The 16,700-nt window shown below is 27.9% G+C and overlaps 1 protein-coding gene and 1 pseudogene across 1 annotated transcript; one reads left to right on the top strand and one right to left on the bottom strand.

The window, feature by feature from the left end:
• Nucleotides 1-536: 536 nt before the first annotated feature.
• LOC113865741 (protein ASYMMETRIC LEAVES 2) lies at nucleotides 537-1,178 on the bottom strand. The gene has a single exon (XM_027500470.1). The coding sequence runs from the start codon at nucleotides 1,176-1,178 to the stop codon at nucleotides 537-539; it is 642 nt and encodes a 213-aa protein (XP_027356271.1).
• A 7,380-nt stretch (nucleotides 1,179-8,558) lies between these two features.
• LOC113866142 lies at nucleotides 8,559-16,360 on the top strand (annotated as a pseudogene).
• The last annotated feature ends 340 nt before the right edge of the window (nucleotides 16,361-16,700 follow it).

The raw sequence follows: 16,700 nt of genomic DNA, 5'->3' as shown, positions 1-16,700 counted from the left end.
ATATGAACGTGAGAGAGAAAAAGAAATAATTTTTTATATATAAATGATTAAGAATACTTAATATTAATATAATCTTGTATATTCATGATTAACTCTTTCTACGATCTTATTTCTCACATAATTAATATGGTATATATTTCTGATCTCTACATATATAGCACTAAAATATTTTAAATATTGTTAAAACTAATTTGTACTATATAAACATATGCACCGGATTAACGGAAATTAATAGCAAGATTGACATTTCTAGATTTAAACGACACATTAATTATAGAGTGATGTATTCAAATTAACTTAAGGGCAGCACATGACAAATTGCTTACATTATATGTATAGAATTGAAGAATCTGGCAACGTTATGAGTCCATATTTATACAACATTGTGAGTGACAAAATATGCATTTATGTGATATCAGGGATGACGATGACGATAATAAACCAAAATTAAATGAACCATCGTAGCTGAAATAGAGGAAGAAAGAAGTTTAATTAATTACCTATATATTGCATTAAATATGTCACCCCATGAAACCCTAGGAGCGGTTGGCGGTGCGGCGGTCATCGCCGCCACCGGCAGCACTTTGATGTTGAAGGTGGTTGAGTTGCCCTAAGCTAGCTGATATGTTCATGGCCAAGAGACTTGCATCATAGTTGTTCCCTGCATCAAAGCTTCTAACCACTTGTTGTTGGTATTGTTCCCTTGGAAAGAACTGATGGTGGTGGTGATGGTGATAGTGATGGTCACGGCCAAGGCCACTACCGGTCGTGTTCTGGTGGTGGTGGTAGGCTGTGGCCGCAGACTCAGAAGCAATGAGGCTATGGTTGGTGGTGATGCTCAAATTTTGGTACCTAGAGAGTTCTGATTTGGCACAATAAAGGTCCATTTGAAGCTGGCGAAGTTGGTGTTGAAGGAGTGATATGACTCCTACACAACCATAAACAGGGTCACGGAGTCTCATCTCAGCTTCATAAGCAAGGGAATTAACCGCATCTTCACGTTGGTGAGGGTGCAAGTCATTGAGAAGCTTTGTGACATTGCTTGCCCCGAAAATTCTATGAACATTTGCAAACTTTTGAGGTTGGTCAGGTGGAAAGTATGGTGCAAATGCACACTCGGGTTGGCATTTGCGGCGCAAGAACTTGCATGCTGCACATGGTGAATTTGAGGATGCCATGGTCACTTCTTTCTCCTCTTCCTCTCCTCTTCTTTCTCTCTCACACCACCATTAATTTCTGTGATGCATTCACCATGTTTGTTACCACTATATTGTAAAATAATAATACAATAAATGTTATAAAGAAAGGAGAAGTGTTCAGTTAATGTGTGTTAGATGGCCAAATCTATTATTTTATGGTACAATTCATTATTTTACGCTACACACTCTTTTTTCCTTTCCTTCTTTATTTTATTACCTTTTTTCGTGTGTGCGTTTTTGCAATTTAAAATGAAACCACCCTAATAAAAATTGCTTCCCTTTTACCATCACACTTTGCGCAGGATTTTTATATAGCTAACTAGCTTATCAACTGTGAAAATATTTTTTATGCTTATTTTTCTTCAAAATTAGGTCATTTTAGGGTAAGTTGAAGGGAAAGAGGAATCAAGTATCTAGACTAAAAAATATATAAATAATCCAGGGTTTGTCAACTGGGTTTTGTAAAAAAAAATTGGGAGATCCAAGAGAGAAAATATCAAAAGGGCAATGGGATTGAAGAAAATACAAAAGTGACAAAAACAAGGAATAGATCTGCATATATAACTAAAATCAAAGATTGAGTTACCACTCCGATTTCATATCCTTAGACAAAATCCTTGATTCTTGTGCTGCTGGCAGAGGAATTGAAGACAAAAGCCAAGAGCGAGAGTTTGTATATCAGGAAGGAGGTGCTGCCTGGGGATAAAAATAATGTTGAATGTTTGAAGGCAGAAGACACTCCCTTGTGTGAGAATGAGACTTGATTGTTTAACTTTGTACGAAAGAAAGGTATAAATATAGAGAGAAGAACTTAATTAATGCAATTCTAATGATTCTGCTATTTTTTTTCCTTTGAGTTAGATATATACATATAATTTTCAATTGTTTCTGCACGAAATTGAAACACATAAATCTTTTACATAACATCCTTAAAATGACCAGGGAACTCTTCATGCCAGGACAATTGGCATATATCCACTTTCCTCTTGGTTTCTTTTTGCAGATGGATGAAGCCAAGATTGATGGTGCAGAAACAGGAGACATAACTTCGTTTTCAGAATAAAAGAAAGAACGAATTGTTAGAATTAATGGAAAATATAGAAAATTTGTTCTTTTTAAATTATTATTAAAATCAAACTCCAACTAATTTAGCACGCGAGATATTTGCAAAAACAAACCGCAACTTTTTCACACACTACAGATATTTTTAAATTTAAGTACAGTTTATAAAATAAAAATATGGAAAATAAAGATAATTTTATTATAAATAACGAATATTCTATTTCATCAATAAAAATAAATTTAAAATATGACTTTTAAATTGAAGAAGAAAGTATGACAATAAATTGTTTAAAATCAAAAGACATTGATTCTAATAAAATTATAATATCAGACAGCCAGTAAAATTCTATTAAAATCATTTTTTTTAATTCAAGGCATATGTAGAAACAAGAAGAAGATAAACAATAAGTCTCGGACACACTTTGAGAGAAAAAGTCAAGAAATAATTTTGAAAATTATATTTTATAGTCTAGCATGATCTAGAAGAGGGAAAAAATGGGAAAAAAATCTAAAAAAAATACAGAATAGAGATCAAACTTGACAATTTTCAAATACATGAAGATGAAAAGAATTTGACAATTTCATAGAAATATATTTCAAGTCAGTATTCCACATAATATTACGTAATTATTGGAATCATATTGACGAGTATGAGTTTCTCTTCGACTCTTCGTTCATAGTCGAATCCAAACTAAACCATCGGGTCATACTTTAGAGTGACGTCGCAGCAAAATTGATGGCAGCCCAAGCTTGTCTCATCAGAAACGACATAGAATTAGAGACAATTGTATTTACCTGATAGATGAGAGAGTTCCTATATATATATATATATATATATATATATATAAGCAGCAATATTTCTTGTATATGTTGATTGAGAAAGTTTCAAACCAAGTGGCGAGACATAGTATTTCTTCCCAGATCATTTTTTTTTTTGTTATTATTATTATTATTTTGTTGTTAATTGAACAAGTTCTAAAATGACAAAAGTAAAATATTCATACATAATAATCGACATCTATTATATATTTTTCCGTTCACATTCTAATAAGTAAAATTATGCAAAATTGTTTTTTAGAATATTATATATGCATTTTGTGAGAAAATGTGTCTAATGTGTTTTTCATTTTCGTTAATCGAGAGTAAAATATAATTGTTTCATATATTCATACACATAAAACTTTACTGCTAACAATCAAAATTATTAAATCACAATCGAATCATAGAAATATTTAGATTTTTATTCTATCCTAAAATCCAAAATCATACATGGATTGTTTCTAGAATTGTTAATTACAACCAATTCCAAAGTGCATGTATTGATTCCCAACATCATTGGGTAAAATACTTTCCTAGAAGTGGATAGATTACGCGTGATTTTGTATAAAACTCTGAGATAGGCAAGATTTTGTTTTCTTAATTTTGACTCCGTGTATTCATCTTAATAAAATCTTAAATTAAAAACTTCACAATATATTTTAGTAGTCTATCTATGCACAAATGTTTTATTTTACAGTAAATATACATGTAATTTAATAATTAAGCAATAAAATTTTATATTTTTTAAATAATTATGTACAATAATAATAATAATAATAATAATAATAATAATGAATTATTTTAAATAATAAATTTTTAAAAAAATTGACTTAAATCTTTAATTAGGAATAGTATTTTATTAAGTACTAAAATGATAAATATTTATCAAAATTAAATAACTTTACAATATAATATTTTTTAAAAATAACACTTTTATTGTATATGTCAAAAAAATATTTGAATTAAATGTCAATAATAAATCTATGTTAATAACCATAAACTTTAAAGATGAGACTCTTAAAAATAAACTTCAAATTTAAAAAATAGAAAAAATTTAAGATAATTTAGAACAGAATTAACAAAGATGTGTGTAAAAAGAATAATCATGGCATTAAGAAAGTGTGTAATTTACACATCTTTTTTAATCCATTTTATTTACTAATTTTTTTAATTTAAAATCCATTTCTATTTTTAAGAAACTTCATAGCTTACACTTGATTTTGGATAGCAGACAGAGATTAAAGACATTTGATTGCAATAGACTAAAATTTTTGTGAATAGCACATGGAACAATTGTAGTGAAGTGCTATAGTTTTACCTTAATAGTTTTTTTAATAAATCCCAACAAGCCTATAATTATTATTAATATAAAAAAAAAATATTTGTGCCCAAATAGAGAAAAATAAAATAGGGTAATAAACCAAAAATTAATATATTAATTTGTGCTCAATTTTTAAAGAAGTATATTATTGTGGATATATTTCTATTTTAATTCAATTTTTTTAAAAATATTTATTTTGTGTCATTGTCAATTGTTCGAAAGTAAAATGTTTACTTTTATGCCTTATTTGTTTTAAATTTTTTGTGCTGCAATTATGCCTAGATAAACCAAAATAAAAAAATTAGGACTGGTTTGGGTGAAGTTTAGTTTTAAGTTTTAAAAATTACAATTAATTTTCTGCTTTATGGTTTAGATTTCAATTTTTTTATAATCTTTAGTTTTTAAATTTTAATATCAAATTTTAAAATGATAGGAAAACATTTTTCATTAACCTTTATTATTATTATTATTATTATTATTATTATTATTATATATTCTTGGTTCACATTCTACAAACTAAAAATGTAAAAATATTTTCTTTAGCTATAAGTTTCTTATTTGCATGCAAAAAATATTTTCTCTCTTCACCGTGTCTTAATTTATTTTTCATTTTTAAGTAACCAAGAGTAAAATAAGTTTATATATATATATACACATTTACTTTTAAAATCTTATTAGCAATCAAAATTCATCAAAAATATTTATTAGAGATAAGGTCTTTATATTGCACCTATAGTTTGTAGATAATATGATATTTATATTTATTGTAGAGAGTTGACCTTAAGGAACATATTGCAAATCAAACCGGGAACTATTTCAAATCATCAAGTGTTGTGTAAATATGTACATTTCTTCTAAATTGCAAATCAATGAGGCCACCTTCTATCTATTTGGGTATTTCGGTGGGAGCTAATCCAAGAAGCAAAAAACGCTTGGTATCTAGTGGTGGGTAAACTAAGAAAAAAGTGCTAACATTGGAAGAATAATGAAAAAAAGCTAGGTGTTGTGTAAATATATAATGTTTTTGGAAAGAAAATAATGAAAAAGCTTCATTAAAATACATTAAATAGTTTCACAATTGTTCATCTCAATCTTTGTTTCAAACAACAACAAAAAACGGCAATTATTCATTGTGCTTTGATATTCATGTGGCCTGAGATATTTTTTTCTACCATAGTATTATATATATGAATATGAGTATATATAAAGGTCCAGACAAAATTACCATTGAGTACATATGAATATGATAAAGGGATTTGTTTACATCTGGAAATGAAGGTTTAGGGTTTGCTTGAGGCTTGTGGTCATAATCATTTCAGCATTGGACACTTTGGGATTCTTCCTAAAAGCAATGTTGTGAGAAAAGGGAATACAAGGATCAAAGAAGAGATTTGTAAGCTAGCAAGAAAGATCCTTGAAACTTTCTTGCTGTAACAACGTCACGTTACTTTTGTTATATTTATATTTAAAAATAGTATTATTTAAAAGAGATGAGTTATTGAGAAAATGAAAATTATTTGTTGTTCAATGGTAACACTTTAAGTCCCTTTTATATTAATCAAGTCTGAAGCATTGTGGCCAAATAATAACTATGGCAGCACCATGGTAGAAAATAATGGTGATTTTTTGACAAACTGCCATACATATGGCTTGGAATGACAAATTTTGAATGGTGGGTAAAGTAAAGAAGCTGAAAACAAAAGAAGATTGGTCAAATATATTTTCAAAAGATTTTTATAAATTTTCTTAAAAAAGCTCTTTTGAGAAATATTAAGTGTGGAGTTAGAAAAATGAACATGCAAATTAAATTTGTACTAATTCACCCCATTTGACCCTAGGTTACATCTAATCCTTTACATTAGTCAAAAATTTCACAATTGCATAAATTTGGATAACCTTGCACTTTGCTTCCACTCGAATACACAGAGAAATTTGATTCCAACTTGGCTTCTAATTGAAGTCCATATCCTTCCTTTCCTTTCCAAATATTTATCATAGATAAGGACTAAATTTAAAGTTTCATATCACCTATCAAGTTAAGAATAGTTATTAATTTCATACTATAGTTCTTTTTTAAAATTACTAGCACATGTGAAATTTTTAAAATCTAGTTAATTACAAAATAGTGAGGATTTTACGTTAGTTCTCTAGTAATACTATCTTAAACGCATTCTGTCTTAGTTCTAAAAACTCTGTAAATAAACAATTGTTATCAGAACCAAATAATATTATTCAAAAAAAGTTGCATTTTGATAAAATCTTGATTTTGTGTTTTTAAAAATAGTTGTGTCTGGTGTTAAAATGTCTAATTAATCTAACTTTATTTTGAACTCATGTGTATTAGGACTAAAAAATTTAATAAATCCAAAGTTTTATTGACTAAAAAGCCCACAAAACTAAGGTTGAGTCACGATTTTATGAACAAAATAAAATTATTAATGTATACTTAAACGATTTCTTCAGTCAAAATTTTTTTAATTTGTAAAAATTACATGTCACTCTTAATATCAATAATATGTTTTCAAAATTAAATAATAATAAGACCAAATTAAAATATTTTTTAATATTTTAATTTAATTTTTTCTATTTTAAAGTAATAAATAATAAAGTACATTTTTTCAACAATAGATAAGCAAAAATTTAAAAATATGTTAAAATTCTAATAATTATGACTAAAATATTCAAATAAATATAAATTTATACTTAAATTTCATTAGGTTGTAAATTTTTATTGTCCTTAATTTTTAAGATTAATTTTAAATATTTAAGAATAAAATTTTCTTAAATAATTAACTTTATATGTATAAAATTAATAATAATATACTATTTAAAATGTATTTAGTTTGTTATGCATAAAATGAAAAATAATGATAGGGAAGGAAAAAAAATAATTAACAAATGCATATCTAAATGAAGATTTATGTTTACTTAAGATTTTAGAATGATAGTTTTTTTTTTTTTTTTTGGTATGATTTTGAAGTGAGGACTAACTATAGATATTCTTACCCTAATCTATATATTTTGAGTTAATCAATTTAAGACTTAATTAATTTTTTTAATTAGTATAGAGACAGAGTTAGACGGATTACTTGAGGCTAGTCTTTGGGTTAAAGCTCATTCCATAGCTCTAGAATTTGTGTCAGACTTTTTTTCTAAAACAATTCTTTTGAAATGAGAAAAAGAGTTTAATCTTTTATACCAGTCGAATTAATTTTAAAAAAATGGTTAAATAATCAGAAAGAAAAATGCGATTTATAGAAATTAGGTGCAGGTGAGTTGCACGCCAACGTCTGTGTGCTTTTAATCACACGAGAGATGTGAGAAATATTCGCAGGATATTCGGAAATTTTGAAACCTTACCGTGGTTAGCATTATTTAAAGCAAATTCCTAAATTAGGATCAAGCTAATCCATTATGCTCTAGATTTGGGCTAGAAGATTATGGTGAAAGTAAATGCATTGCATTTTATTTTATTTTATTTTTTTCTATCCAGTTTGATGGGTCGCATGTTTAAATATGGTAGGTGAATATGTTACAATTTTATTTTTTTTTGCATGTACAAGTATATAAATATGATATTTTACTTAAATAATATCAAGTTGTTTGTCACTTAAACTAGGTATTTATTTTTTATTTCTTACTTTTTCATTTTTCTCATTTTAAATATTTAATGTCACCTTTGTAAAAACCAAATCCAATATTTTTAACTTAACCCCTTTGAAAGATTGTTATTTTCCTTTGTTTGCTCGTTATGTTATTTTGTCTTTTTTAAATTTTTCACACAAGAAGCAGTGAAAATAACCTTTTACAATTTCTAATATTTTTTGTAAAAATATTTAAAAGAATAAAAATAAAGTTAAAAATTCTTCTAGCGTGAGGCCTCGTCCGGTTTAGACTTATTCTAAAGGAAGTAACAATGTTTTCTAATAACGATCACATCATTATATATACACAGAAAACAAATGAAATAGCCGGCTACAACTCCACGTGGCACTAATTCCGGTTTTGACGTAAAATATCGAATTGTTTTTTGTCGTTTGCAAGACTATGCATCCCTTCAACACAAGAAATGGAATCTACAAAGCCTGGGTAAGGGGTTTAATTTAAAGTTAAAAAATTATGTTATTTATTTATTTTTATTATAAGGAACAAAGAATATGGGGAGTGTGATGATGCAGCGACATGTGAAGGAAGGCATGGAGCGAGACGAGGATCTCACGCTTTTCAGGGAATTGCGGAAGCGGCAGAATGAGCGCATCTCTAGCCTCTTGCACGCTGTTTCTGAAGAATATGAATGTGACACTCATGCTGCCACTGGTACCTTCACCTTCTCATCAATCATATTCTACTTTTCTTAGTATATACAAATTATTATTTTTCTTATTCTTTCTCCTTACATTTATACAAAATTCATTTTTGCTTAGGGTCAGTGTTCAGAACTAACGGGAGAAAATTGCTATTTCAGGAAAGTTTTCACTCTATAGAATTCCTTCAGGGAAGAAAGAAAATGGACTTGAGTTTCTGGAAACAAACAAAAATGACTATGATTGGTAAGTTGTGAATCATTGTTATTTGAGTTCTCAAATTAATTAAGAAAATAACTTTGTGCAAATATAGGTTAAAAACGCCACCTGCAACTCCTCTGTTTCCATCTCTTGAAATGGAACCCAGCACTCAACTTGTCCTTCAAAAGGAGATACCGATATCTCAGCCTTTCTCAAGAGTACGTCACCCAACTTCTTTTATATTCATTTTCAATTTAATATTGTGTACAGAAATTAGGTGAATTATACCTGATCTCTAATTAAGGTGTTGATGATCTCTAATACTCTGTTTTGGTTTGAGAAAGAAAATAAAAACAGGGAGATATTTTGAGAAAATAAAGGAATTTTATGTTGTTTAGTATGAGAAAAATATAAAAGAAAACAACGAAAAAGTTATTTTTCTTGAAGAAATAATTATATGTTGAATCAATATAAGAGTAATATAATATAATACTACTATTTTCTTTTATTTTAACTGTTATTTTTTATATTTCTGATCAAATAATATAAGTATGATTTTAAATTTGCAAAATATAATATTATTTGATCAAATGAAATAAATATTTAAATTTATTGAAATTTGATCAGATAAAAAAAAAACCCTAAACTGATTACTAATTAGCAGAGAAGTAAACAAACAAAAAATTTAACATCTTAAAATCTTTTATTTGTTGAAATTTATCATAAGTCATTTATTTATTGAAATTTATTAAAAACTATAAAATTACGAGTAACAGATATTAAATTAAAAATTTGAGTGTACTGCTCTGGTGTGCATGTTCCTCTCAAGTTCAAATTGATTGATTACACAAAGTTGGTTTTGCCACAGTTTGCCAGTGATTTTGAAGCACCAAAACCCAAAGCAATTGCTGGAAAACCAAATCATACAAACCCAACGAAAGCAAAACTTCCTATGAGATCAATAACCCCAAGTAATTACAGAGAGAGACCAAGCATCATTAAGAAAATAAATGAACAACAAAAAGATACACAACCTGTCATCACCAACAAGAGCAACAATGTCAAAATTGAACATGATGCTGCCAGCAACACTAAATCCACTCCTCAAATGAAAACCAACAATGCTGATTTCTGTGCTGTGAATACCAAGAAAAACATAGAAACAAACGAACCACAGAGAAAGCCAAGAGCTAGAGGTGTTTCTCCAGTAGTGAAATCAAGGGTTGTAGCCAATATGTTTGAACTCTCAAATGAGGCACCGCCAAATCTAAGGACAGATCAAAGGTCAAGTTCCACCACACGAGGGAGAAGCACGGCTCGAGCATCTACTATTTTACTGCTTCATAATCAAGATCCAACTCCAAGAGCATGTAAACCATCAAGGTCACCATCTCCAAGCATGGTTAATGGTAGTTTGAAACGGTTAGACAGAACCCAGAAAAATTTGAGGACACACAGAGAATCATTCACTCTAGCAGCAAGCACTAATGAAAGTAGAGCACATTTTAAGGGAAGCAAAATGGTGGAGAAAGTAGTGAATGCTAGAAAATCAGGTATGAATCAAGCGGACAAAGAAACAAAGCCAAAACCTGTCAAGTATAGGGTATGATTCTTCCTTCCCTTTCTAACTATTTCCAACTCCACTTTTAGCAAGTAGAAACTACCTATGCATATGCTATAAAAGGTTAAACCAGTTAGGCGTTTAAACCAATAATAATGTGTTTATACAAACTTTATTCATTCATTTATGTATTGCTTCAACTTTCAAGTGATGATGGCACAGGAAAAATGAAACAACAACAACAATGTTCAGACTGAAGGGTTTTGCTTGGCAAGTGATTTTGGTAACGTGCAGAAGATCATAGGTTAAAGTGTTTTTGTATTAAAATGAGACATTATGAAGCCAATTACTTTCAAAATCTTTCGGAAAACTTGATTTGATCTACAGTAGCTTTTATCTTGTATAAATGTCTACCTTTTATTTCATTACGAATCAAGTGCACTATCAATTAAAGTTTTCATGAATTAACTTAATTGAGTAATCATGAATATTCTCAACTCAGTTCCACGTAATTTAAAATTAACAGAAAAAAAAATTAGAAAGTATACAAATTCATGTTTCACGTTTCGATTTCTGATGCCCACAGGGCAAAATGTTAATGCTCAACTTTTTTGCCTGATATTTGATGCTTTGGAATTGGGAAAGAAAAAGAACATTGCATCTAAATTACATCCAATGGATAATCTCTTTCAAAAGACAGACACTACATCTGCCAACGTCTTTATTTCGTATCACATTGGCTACTAATATCTATTTTATATCAATTTAGCCTTTCAAAGTTTTAACCTTGACATAATATGCACTTAAACGGTAAAAATGTCACATCTCATAAAATCCAAATATTAAGATAAAAAAAAATTTATGAATTTATTTTTCTACAATGTTGAAACATAAAAAATTGAAGGATAGACTAAGAGATCTACTTAATCATTGATGAGTAAGATAGTTAAAATGTATTAGTTAAATAGTTGTAAATGATAATAAAAAAATTTAAATAAGACATTAATTTTTTATAAAGAAAAGAAAATTAATAGTTTTCTCATATCGTTCTTAACAATATGATTTTATGTTTATTTATAAATATTTTTTACTATCATATTTATAGTAGTTTAATATTATAATAATATTTTAGAATAATAATTTCTAAAATCATCTTATAACCAAAACATTCAAATGAATTTTACTAATTTCTTCTTAATATTTTTTTCTTGACTATTTTATAAATTTGCGTAATATTACAGTATTTATCTTTAATATAAATTTCTTAAACAATTTAATCTTATTATCAACTTTTGTCTGCCTACAAGCTTCAAAATATTATTTTGTATCCAAATATTTGTGTGGGTGTTAATGATGATGTGATATCAAATTATTGTATAATTTTAGAAGTCAGATATTTAATAAAAATTAATGATATTTTTTTAAAAAAGAATAATGATATGAGATTTGGATTTATAGAGAAAAATGTTGAGTTCCTTTAATAAAATTTACTATTTTTGTAGATAAGTTTTGTGTAAAAAAAACTTAAAATAATTAAATCAACTCAAATTGCGATGATTTTGAGTAGAAAATGATAAACACTGAATTTTGTGTAAAATAAATCCATAGTAATAAGACCATATTTGATTAATTTGAAAAATAAGAAGTTATGTATACAAAGATTAAAAATTAAAAAGTTATCCATACATTGCTTAGTTGTCATTTATAACTTTTATTAATGAAAAATCTTTAAAAGTATATTTGATTAATTTTTTTAATTTGGTCATTACATGAAATAAAAATATAATTTAATTCTTATATGACTAATTTTTTTAAAATTAATCTTGTCATTTATAAATGTGACGGTGATGTTAAATAAAAGAGACGTTAAAGAAATATTTGTATTAGAATTAAAATATATTTTTAATCATAGAAATTAATTTAGAAGTAAGTATAAATTATAAGGATTAAATGTATATTATAATAATAAAAAAATGATGAACTTGTTTAAAAAAAATGAGTACCTATGTCCATAAATAAAAAAATAATGAACTTATATATCTAACATAGTTTTATATTCTTAAATAAAAAATATTTTTAAATATTTAATAAAAATTTACATAAATAAAAATATTAATATTGATTTACTTATTTCTTTAAAAATGTAATAAAAAATTTTAACTTTTAACTATTAGAATTGAGTTTAAGCATCTAATTATAATAAAATTTTGTTAAAATAAAAATTATTTATTATGTTTTTATAAATTTATTATAATAAATTCATTTTTTTCATTAATAACTTCATACTTTAGGATACTTAAAGTCAATTCTAATTTAATAAAAAATTTACGCAAAAAAGTAAAATTTTTTATTAATCAAGAATTAAGTATATTATCAAAATAATATTAATTTATCACAAATTTTTCACCTAAATTTGATTTAATATATTTTTTTAAAATTATAATTATTTAAATATATATTTATTTTCAATAATTAATATTTATTTATAAATTAATTTTAATAATTAAAAATTTACATTTTAATTATTATATGAGTGTTATATTACATTATAATTCTTTTTATTTAATATTATTGACTATTTACAAATGAAAATGACTAATTCAAAAATACTTACTCAACTAAATTATAATATTTTTTAATATATAAAAAATAAATTAAAAAATGTATCAAGTATAATGATTAAATTTATAATTTAACTTTAAAAATTAAAATCTTTAAAATTTTATAATTATGTTGCAAATACTGGATACTTTCAATGCAGAGAAATGTTAGAACGAATCATTATAAAGCATTATCAATAGTTTTTTTTTGGTCAAACAAAACGTATCGAGTTTTTTGAGAATCATGACAAATAATTTTACCTAGTTACAGTGATTTTAGGCAATACGATAAATATCATATGAAATGTGTATTATATATCAAAATTCTTTATTATAAAAGAATAATGTTTTATTGTTAATTATTTAAAGCAATTTTGTTAACATGGTTAATTGTATAACTAATTGTAATTATCTTCGGCGTAGGTTGACTCTAGCCTGGGTTGTTCGCTTACGATTTCTAGTTGTGAAGGATAAAGAACCCCATAACGACCTACTTTTTAGGCTTTTGATCTGAAAAATTAAATTAATGAGAAAATTGAGTTTGTAAACCAAATGAAGGCCCTATATTAATGGTACGTTTAATCACAATTTTCATATTTTCTTGTTTCCTTTTGAAAAAAAAATATTATAAAATAATTATGATGCATTAATTGAATTATCAGGAATACGTCTGGCATTTGCATCAATTCATTATTCTTTTTTGAAGAATAAAGAAAATGCAAGGACTTTGAAACTTTATGTTTGATTTAAAATTCTGTGAGATTTTCTTTTTATTTATGTTAAAGACACTCTGCTCACTCATATTAATATGAAAAAACGGAGAACATCTTTAATAATTTGACTTTAATTTAATTTTCTGAATTATATAAGTTAAACTAATATTCACTTGGTCTTTCAAATAAAGTAAATAGTGATTTAACCTTTTTATTACATTAAAAATTATTTAAAAATTTTTATATCAATTTTTATAATTTATGAACTGAATCAATGCATTTTTTTTCTTACTTTGTGCAGTACAAGCTAATTTATAGCTTACTATTTTTTATGGATTAAAATGGGTGTTTAGTATAATAACTTTTTAACTCAATAACTACGTATTTCAAAAGAATAAAAGTAAAGCATTTACTGTGATAAATAGTTTTAAAATTTGTAGGACTCATTTAAACACATAAATAAACTTGTTTTGCCTACCAAGTTGCTACATTTCAATTGAAGGAGTGCAATATAGGATCATCTTCACATAAAGTTGGTCTTTCATGTCATCAAGAAATTTGAAGTAAGCATGTCTCCATGCTCTAATGCAAAAAAGGGAGCCACAAACTAGCCAGAAGCTAATTGCAAATCCAACTCCCATGCCCATATAAAGCCCATCCAATAGGTCCGATCCATTTTCATCTTTTCTCATCAATTTTGTGTTGTTGGGTGCTTCATCATGGGTACAATTCTTTGCAAGTGGACTTCCACAAAGTTCAGGATTGCCTATATAACTTTGTGCTGTAAATCTCTGAAACTGAGCCTCTGATGGAATTTGGCCTTGGAAATTATTGAATGAGAGATTCAAGTAACCAAGAAAAGACAAATCAGACATGCTCTGAGGAATTTCCCCTGAAAGCTTGTTATTTGAGAAATCAAGGGATTCCAATTGTTTCAAGTTGCCAATTTCTTTTGGTATGGTTCCCCATAACTCATTTTGTGACAAGTTCAGGGACTGTATTCCAGTGAGCCTAAATAATTCCAAAGGTATTTTTCCAGAAAAATGGTTGGTTGAAAGGTCAATAACATTCATATATTCTCTATAATTTAATTTATTGCCTTTTATGACCAACGGGAGTAAGAACAAATAATTGACATCTGCATTTTGGTCAGAAATACCGATTGTTTCACCTGTCAAAGTCTTACTGAAAACCATGGATGTTATATTATATAGGCAATGGGGTATTGTTCCTGATAATCTATTATTTGCAATATCTAGCACTATTAGAGAAGAAAGCTGACATATTTGTAGAGGAATATCATTGCCAAATTCATTTGATCTCAATAGGAGGGCTTTCATATGTTGTCCTATCCAATTCGGTATGCACCCAGAAAATTTATTTTCACCAAGATTTAGGATCATGAGCTTTTGGCAACTTTTCAGTGACTGAGGTATCTCTCCATGCAACTTGTTGTTTTCAAGATTCAACGACAAAAGATTAGACAGTGTACCCATTGAATGAGGAATCATGCCTGTTAGATTATTGTACCCAACATCAAAATGAATCAATGATTTCCAATTTGCCCAGCAATGAGTGAGCTTTCCTGATAAATAATTGTGATGGATACTAAAGTATTTTAGATTATTTCCTCCCTTCATCTTATGACACAAGAGAGGAGAAAGAAACCCAGATAAATTGTTGAATGACATCTCAAGAAATCTCACATTTGAAGTTAACTGAGGAAGGCCACCATTCAAACCATTTCCTTTCAGCCATATGGATTTGGAGTTCAACAACACATTAGACATGTCCCAATACATGGAATTGTTGAATAAAGAGAGACCATGAAGCTGTGCTGCCCAACTCCAAAACTTGTCCTGAGATTCAAGAGTGAATGAGGAGCTACCAATTGTTAGAAAGCTAAGATTTGTTTGTGTGTACAACCATGGAAGAAGTTTGACATCCACATATTCCAACGTAAGAAGTTCAAGTTGAAAAGGAGGAATCCAGTGAGGATCAAAATCAAAGATAAAGGAGGGTGAACCCAACCACAAATGTTGTAACTTTGAGAGGTTGGCAAAATTTCTATAGGACACAACACCAGACAGAGGATTTTCTCCAACACCAAAAATCTCCAAATTTGAGAGTTGCCCAAAAGTTTCAGGAAGGCTACCGTTCAGATGATTTGAGGTGGCATCAAAGACTACTAAAGATGACAAATTTCCCAAAGTTGTAGGAATAGGACCAGTGAATAAATTGAAACCCAAATCAAGAAATTGTAGGTTTCCATGTTGGCCTAACCAAATTGGAATTGTCCCATTGAACAAGTTATGCTCCAATCTCAAGTAATACAGGTTTTCAAGATTCAATAAAGTAGTGGGTATTTGGCCATGGAATTGATTATCCTTAAGAATAAGATAAGAGAGGCCACTTAGATTGAACAACCAATTGGGTAACTCAGACCGGAAATCATTGCCAGAAAGATCAAGATATTCTAGTGAAGTGAAATTGGCATAATCAAGAGATGGGCTAACACTTGCAAGTAAACAACCTCTCAAATGTAACTCAGAAAGTGAAGGAAGCATAGTCAATATTTGAAGCCATTGAGTTTGCTTATGAAGATCAATGAAATTCAAATTAAGATATTCTAATGATGATAGATGAAGAAGCCATCTAAAATCATCAATCACAAGGATCTCATTACTTGACAAATCAATATATTCAAGATTGGATGAATTTCCACTTCCACCAGAGGTGTTAACCACTAACATGTTTTCACAATCCAACAAGTGTATAGATTTGAAGTTATTGTTACTCAAATCCAAGTGCTTTAAAAATTCAAGTTCAAGTATAGATAAGTGGAATTCACCTGTTAGGCAATGGCTTTTATTCACCTTGATACCATAAATGGAATCATCGGTTGAATAAGGGAGGCTAA

Source organism: Abrus precatorius, unplaced genomic scaffold, assembly GCF_003935025.1.
Source record: "Abrus precatorius isolate BTA unplaced genomic scaffold, Abrus_2018 Scaffold4, whole genome shotgun sequence".
In the NCBI taxonomy this organism is placed as follows: domain Eukaryota; kingdom Viridiplantae; phylum Streptophyta; class Magnoliopsida; order Fabales; family Fabaceae; genus Abrus; species Abrus precatorius.
This window is presented reverse-complemented; position numbering and strand designations above follow the sequence as displayed.

What these genes read in the sequence shown, in the direction of transcription:
- LOC113865741 (XM_027500470.1), bottom strand. Translation starts at nt 1,178, where the DNA reads ATGGCATCCTCAAATTCACCATGTGCAGCATGCAAGTTCTTGCGCCGC.